The sequence below is a fragment of the Phaseolus vulgaris genome, chromosome 10 (genome assembly GCF_000499845.2).
Source record: "Phaseolus vulgaris cultivar G19833 chromosome 10, P. vulgaris v2.0, whole genome shotgun sequence".
In the NCBI taxonomy this organism is placed as follows: domain Eukaryota; kingdom Viridiplantae; phylum Streptophyta; class Magnoliopsida; order Fabales; family Fabaceae; genus Phaseolus; species Phaseolus vulgaris.
In genome coordinates this window covers 18,327,643-18,335,307 of record NC_023750.2, presented here as the reverse complement: position 1 = coordinate 18,335,307, position 7,665 = coordinate 18,327,643, and the positions used below count along the sequence as shown (strand labels likewise).

Below are 7,665 nucleotides of genomic sequence, written 5' to 3'. Positions count from 1 at the left end.
TTCTACATTGTGTCTTCAAAAAATGAAATACTCAGTTTAGTTTAGTTCGTCTTTTCACCCTTTCCCTATCAACAAGTTGGACATCCATGGATATATCATGTTATTCGCCCTGCCTATATACTTTAACATGAAAAAAGTTGCCGTTTCATACCATTCTGCATTTAACATATCTTCAATTTTACGTTTCTCTTTATTTATATTTATTTATCCTGATCTTAAGAATAATGCATATGTTGGTTGTAAAAATATCATTATTTTTTTAGATTTGGAAGTTGACAACTGTGAAGCTGTTAATCCGGCACATATGCCAGTTAATAGGCCTTTAATATGATACACCTTTTATTTTATTTACCATAAACGGCTGCCTTTTATTAATCTGTACATAAAAAAAACAACAATTAATGAAATTGTTTCAATTAATAAAAATTAACAACTTTATAATTAGTTACTACAAAATGAATCCAACATAAGTTTTAAATATAATTAACTGTCCGGATGCATTCTGTCCAATTAGTTAAATTAAAAATGGAAGATTAATTTCTTTCTAAGCACACAGTTGTGAACATAAAATATTTCAATTAACATAACTAAGAAACTCTACTGCTTATTGTTTCAAAGTAAAGTAAGAAAATCAAATTTTAATCAACACAACCAATCACACTCCATAAATACACTGATTTGTTTCTGAATTTATTCTTGTCAACAAAAGATCAGTTGCATAAATAATATTTTACTATTTTTTATAATTTGAAGTCATTACCAATGTAGCCTTACATAGAGATGAGAAGCCTATATAAGTTGCTTGTTTAAAGCCAAAGATGTCATTGTTCTATTGCTGCATAAATCCTAGAAATAATTAATGGAGTCTCACTTTGTGGTTCCCCTTCCATTGATGTTTCTAATCACACTTTGGCTTTTACTGGCTCATCATGCCAACGCTGAAAGTTCCACCTATGTAGTGCACATGGACAAGACCCTCATGCCTCAAGTCTTTGCAACCCATCACGATTGGTATCAATCCATCATCCATTCCATAGACTTGGAAACAGCTGATGATCCATCAAAGCAACAAGTGCTGAAATTAGTGTACAGTTATGATGATGCCATGCATGGATTCAGTGCAGTGTTATCATCAGAGGAGTTGGAGACCGTAAAGAAAGTTGATGGTTTTGTCACAGCTTATCCTGACAGATCTGCCACCATAGACACCACACACACCTTTGAGTTTCTCTCATTGGACACCCCCAATGGCCTATGGAATGCTTCAAATTTTGGGGAGGGTGTCATTGTGGGTCTTATAGACACTGGAATATGGCCTGAAAGTGACAGTTTCAAAGATGATGGGATGAGCAGGAATATTCCATCCAAATGGAAAGGAACCTGCGAGCCAGGACAAGACTTTAATGCCTCTATGTGTAACTTCAAATTGATTGGAGCCAGGTACTTCAATAAGGGTGTGAAAGCTGCGAATCCAAAAGTCACAATCAGCATGAACTCAGCGAGAGACACTCAGGGTCATGGAAGCCACACATCATCTACTGTTGCTGGAAATTATGTGAATGGTGCATCTTTCTTTGGCTACGCCAAAGGGGTAGCCAGAGGCGTTGCACCTCGAGCTAGGCTTGCCATGTATAAGGTCCTTTGGGACGAAGGGCGTCAAGCCTCTGATGTTCTTGCAGGAATGGACCAAGCCATTGCTGATGGGGTTGATGTCATTTCCATCTCTTTGGGGTTTGATAGTGTTCCGCTTTATGAGGATCCTGTAGCAATAGCTGCTTTTGCAGCAATGGAAAAAGGGGTGTTGGTTTCATCTTCAGCTGGCAATGAAGGTCCCCAACTTGGTACTCTGCATAATGGAATCCCTTGGGTCCTAACAGTGGCAGCAGGCACCATAGACCGCACATTTGGCAGTTTAGTCCTAGGCAATGGTAAAACCATTTTGGGTTGGACCTTGTTTGCTGCAAACTCAATAGTGGAGAATTTTCCACTTATTTACAGAAAGAATGTATCAGCGTGCAACTCGGTTAAACATTTATCCGAAGTAGCCACAAGAGGGATTATTATATGTGATGCATTGGACTCCGTTTCTGTGTTTGAACAAATAGATTCCATAACTGCAGCCAGTGTGGTAGGGGCTGTGTTTATCTCGGAGGATCCACGGCTAATTGAAACAGGACGTTTGTTCTCTCCAAGCATTGTGATCAGCCCAAGTGATGCAGCATCCGTGATGAAGTACGCAAAAAGTGTTGAGAAGCCCTTTGCCAGCATCAAATTTCAACAAACATTTATAGGAATAAAGCCAGCACCAGCTGCTGCATATTACACTTCAAGAGGTCCTTCACCAAGCTACCCAGGGATCTTAAAGCCTGATGTAATGGCACCTGGCTCAAATGTTCTGGCTGCTTTTATTCCAAACGCACCTTCAGCTAGAATTGGCACAAATGTGTTTCTTTCTAGTGACTACAATTTTTTGTCTGGAACATCCATGTCATGTCCTCATGCATCTGGTGTTGCTGCTCTTTTAAAAGCAGCACACCCTGATTGGAGTGCAGCTGCTATAAGATCTGCTATGGTCACCACTGCCACTCCTTTTGATAACACCCAAAGTCCAATTAGGGATAATGGCAACCCATTGCAATATGCTTCTCCTCTTGCCATGGGAGCTGGTGAGATTGATCCTAACAAAGCACTTGATCCAGGTTTCATATATGATGCTACCCCTGAGGACTATGTTAACCTCCTTTGCGCTTTGGGGTACTCACAGAACCAGATCCTAACTATCACAAGATCAAAGACCTACAAATGTTCTGATAACCCATCATCTGATCTTAACTACCCTTCCTTTATAGTTTTGTACAGTAACAAAACAAGATCAACAGTCAAAAAGTTCAGGAGGACCGTGACAAATGTTGGAGATGGTGCTGCTACGTATAGAGTCAAAGTGAAACAACCTAAGGGTGCTGCAGTTAAGGTGTCACCAGAGACATTGACATTTGGCTATAGGAATGAAAAGCAAAACTACTCAGTTACTATAAAGTACAGGAGAAACAAGAAGGAAAGCATCCCATTTGGGGACATTGTTTGGGTTGAAGATGGCGGTGCACGCAAGGTGAGGAGCCCCATTGTTGTGGCACCTAGTGAAATTGCATGAGTTGAAGCTTGATTACTTCTTAGTGGCCATCACATCCTCTGGGACCCCCATAGCAACAAATAAAATTACCAGATTCTAATTTCTTACTCTCCAATACTGTAGTTTTGTCTGGCTAGGCTAATCACAAAGGACATATAGACCATGATATAATATATAGCTGGTGTTTCGTTTTTTAAAAAGGATTTGGAGAAAGACATGGAATAAGGACAAAAACGCTGGTATCGGTGAATAAATTTGGTTGGTTTTAGGCATCAGACGTGTTTTCCGACGAGTCTTGTTGCCTTCGCTTATTTAAAAGCAATTATCCAAGTAGCTGTCGCATCTTGTATCAGCATCATCATTATTTATGTTTCTGTATATATAACATAAGATAAATGATACATTTTTTTTATGGCATTAACTAAACCCTAAACCATAACATAATTTATACTACACAATGAACAGTAACATCGGATGTTTTACCAAAAAATATCTTATGCATTGTCGTTTTCATTATTTTAAAAGGAAAAGGAAAGTATATGAATTAACATCTACTTTTATCAAGATCTTCTTGTTTACACACAAGTTAATTGCTTTTTCAGCAAACTGCTGCGATTCGCTTTTAAAATCATTAAAATGAAAATATATTATTATTTTTTGGAGTTCTCAAATTGAATCCAAATCCATTTGAAATCGTGGTTCTCTAGTTCTAACCAAATTTTTTTATATCTCTCATTTTAAAATAGAAAATGATAGTTTGACAACTTAAAGAGTTGTATACAACCCTGATGTGATAGGTTTAAAAATAAATATATGTAATAAAGAGTAAATTTGTAATTAAATGATATAAAAAAATATTAAAATAATAGTATTGGGAGTTGTAATGTGGTTGTATAAAAAAATGGGGTTGTCCATATATCATTTCTCAACCTAAATTCCTAATTTGTCTTTCAAAATCTACACCGAAATTTTCAATTTTTTGTTTCAATTTATAAAATTCGAAAACCCTAATTTGTCGTTTGAAAATAAAATTTCAACTCTCCAATCTTGAGTTTGAAAATGGGAATTGAAATACCTAATTGTAAGCTCTGTCTATCCTAATTGTGATTGAAGCCCCATTCTTGTCGAGTGTGATTATTATGCATTGTCATGTCACGAATATTCACTAGTGCAAAAAACGCTTATTACAACGACATATTAGGTCGGTTAAACGAGAGCCAGTGTAAACAAAAACGCGGTGACATTTTTGTAAATATTTGGCACGTATTCACTAGTGCAAAATGTAAACATAAAGATTATTTATTTAATGTGTTTTTACAGTCAGACACTGTCATTCAAAACACTGTGACATTTATTAAATTAACTTCATTTACGAATGCAGCTATTTCACATTCTTAAATCATTTTTTACCCTAACTCTGAAGCGCGCCACTTTACGTTTTTATACTTTCTTTCTCTTTTTGACGCTTCACGTTTTCTCTCTATTTTTGCTCTGGTGTTCCTCTCTTCTTCTACGAGCTTCATTGTCTTCTCGTGCCATTGTAAGTTCGTTGGAGCTCTCTTTCTTCTTCACCAATGGTTTATAATTTTTTTTCGTTTCTCTTACTTTGTTTGTTTTCTTGCAATGCTCGAAGTACTACTGTTTCATTGCCTTCGTCGCTGCTTGTGTGTGTTTTTGCTTTGTTTTGTCGCTACTGCCACTGTTGTTGTTGTCGGTCTCGTGTCACTCTTCACCATCGTTGCCTTCACGCACAAGGTTGGTGATGTTTTAAATTTTTTTTTAATGTTATGAATTTGTTTATTTTTTATTTTTATAATTTGTATTTTTTTAATTTATATTATTTTTGTATTTAGGTTAGAATAGAATTATTAAATTATTATATGGTACATAGATTTATATTATTTAGGATTTATTATAATTTGTATTTATTATTAATTTATATTATGTTAGTTGTTAGTTTGGAATAGAATTATCGTGTTGGTATTGAGTCTGAGGGAATTCGACCCTCGGCAATTGATACGTGCTAGTATTGAGTACGGGGGTATTTGACCATCAACAACTCGTGAGATAGAACACTAATTAGAAAACACTTGAGTGACTATTACATAATATAATGGATCGAAATTGGATTAATTTTGTTCGCATAAGTGATGAGTACGAAAGAGGAGTAAAAGAATTTATACAATATGCGCAACGTAACGCAAATAATAGTGGTCATGATAGAGCAAAGATCAGGTGTTCGTGTGTTAACTATTTTTATGGAAGGATACTGGATGTTAATATAATCAGGGAGCACCTTCTATGTGATGGGTTTCTTCGATCTTATACAACTTGGGCATGGCATGGTGAATTATTAAATTTACCATGTGTTTCCGTAACTGAAGAATATGTGGGATCCATCATGGATGATGCGGTACATGATGATCACTACAAGAAAATCATGAAATAGAAACCAATATTTAGAAACCAAAATAATTAGTTGCAATAGTAACTAAATTAGATACCATTTTAGAAACTAAACAAAAAATTGGTTTCTAAATTAGTTTCTATTATTTTCTATTATTGTTAAATAGTTTCTAAATTGGTATCTAATTAGCAACCAAGGTTTTAACTACCAAGTATTTACTTTCTAAATTTGGTCTCTAAAACCTTGGTTGCTAATTAGATACCAATTTAGAAACTATTTAACAATAATAGAAAATAATAAAACTAATTTAGAAACCAATTTTTTGTTTAGTTTCTAAAATGGTCTCTAATTTAGTTACTATTGCAACTAATTATTTTGGTCTCTAAAAATTGGTTTCTATTTCATGATTTTCTTGTAGTGGATGTAGATGATGATCGATTGGAGGACATGATTTGTGATGTGGGAGCTGAGTCTTTTGCAATAAACGCATGGATATGGAAGTATATCAAGCGATGTAGAGACTCTATTGTATCTTGGATCAACTATCTTCACACAGTTGTCGGCGGTGTTAAGAATGATGAATTTGAAGGCAATAAATGGATGGACTGATAAAAGTTTTACGGAATTGCTTCAGTTGTTGAAGAATATGCTTCTATAGGGAAATACTCTACCTAATTGTAATTATGATGCCAAAAAGAGTCTTTGTCCAATGGGTATGGAGTATAAAAATGATACATGCATGTCCTAATGATTGTATATTATACATTAAAGATTTTAAATTGTTGAAAAGTTGTCCAAGGTGTGAGTTACTACGTTATAAGTTGAAACAAAAAGAAAAACTTTTAAATTGTTTATAAACTTTTTTTCGCACATATTGAAGGTAGTGTGAAGTTCAATGAAGAATCAAAGAACAAGAAACCAGATCAGCCAACAATTAAAACTGTTTTAAGTTAATTCTAGAAAATCAACCCGTTGTTTATGCGAATCAACCAGTTATTTTTATCAGCAGTGAATAAAAACAAGTTAAATAATATTTAAAGGAGATAAGGGATAGAAAGATCACACAACAAATTTATAGAAGGTGGTCGACGGCAACACGACAGTCTGCCAAGACGCTGGTGGTAGCGCGACGACTCTTTACATCTGCGTACGAGATGTATTCTTTCCTTAAACATTTCTCTTTATAAAGGAGATTCTTCTTGGAACTTCTATTGCACACAAAAAGTTTCCACCTTTTTCATGTAGCCACTTCTAATTTGTGGTAAAGTCAAGATTTTTATCAAAAATTTTGGTACAGACAAGATTTTTATCAAAATTTGTGGTAAACTCAACACTTTTATCAAAATTTGTGGTAAACTCAAGATTTGGTGTTGTGGTGGTATGGTTGTGCAGGGGTGGTGTGGTGAGTATTGACTTTTGGAATGGCCGAGGGTTCTAAGGGTTTCCTTATCCCGTGGACTTGTTTGAAGGATTGTGAAATATCTCTTGCGAATACGGTATATGATAAGTGTTCTCACCGGTTGACTCAGTCGTCGTTGACTTCAAAGCCAGATGGTGGTTCCCCCTATTTCCTGGTGGTTTTTTCTCTCTCCTTGGGTGGTCGAGAGTGGCTCCGTTGAAATAGAGGGAGCCCTACCTGTTGATTGCACTCCGACGATCAAGTCAGTACTGGGCTAAGAAACAGTAAGTATGTAAAGCAGTTTCAGTCTTAGAAACGACGTACCTTTCTAGGGTTCTTACCACCCTTTATATAGGTTGTGTTTAGGTCAACTCCCTGTCCCATGAGGATCTTTCCTCAAGTGGAATTAGGGTTACTGGCGAGGCATCTTGTGGCGCGTTGAACAAGCTTAGCGCAGTTGCCGCATAGGACTTGCCCCTACTGGAGTGCACAATCTTAGCGGTATGGCCACCAAGGTACCACTCATGTACCAATACTGCGGGGCCATCTGTTCTATGGGTGCCCTAAGTATTCACATGTCATGCATACGGTCTCTCCTTGGAAACCCTAACCCTTACTGGCCTTAGCGCCTCCAAGGGATACTTAGTTGTGCTAGACCTGAACGTATTATACACACCACATGCATAGTCTCTCTCGTGACTTAGGTCCTTCTTACGCCTGGGTGATAAC

The 7,665-nt window shown here is 36.3% G+C and overlaps 1 protein-coding gene across 1 annotated transcript; it reads left to right on the top strand.

The window, feature by feature from the left end:
* The first annotated feature begins 669 nt into the window (after positions 1-669).
* On the top strand, positions 670-3,460 carry LOC137819671 (subtilisin-like protease SBT3). The gene has a single exon (XM_068623577.1). It carries the CDS (start codon positions 860-862, stop codon positions 3,149-3,151), a length of 2,292 nt encoding a protein of 763 aa, XP_068479678.1. The 5' UTR covers positions 670-859; the 3' UTR covers positions 3,152-3,460.
* The last annotated feature ends 4,205 nt before the right edge of the window (positions 3,461-7,665 follow it).

Coding starts and splice junctions, on each gene's coding strand:
- LOC137819671 (XM_068623577.1), top strand. CDS start 860: ATGGAGTCTCACTTTGTGGTTCCCCTTCCATTGATGTTTCTAATCACA.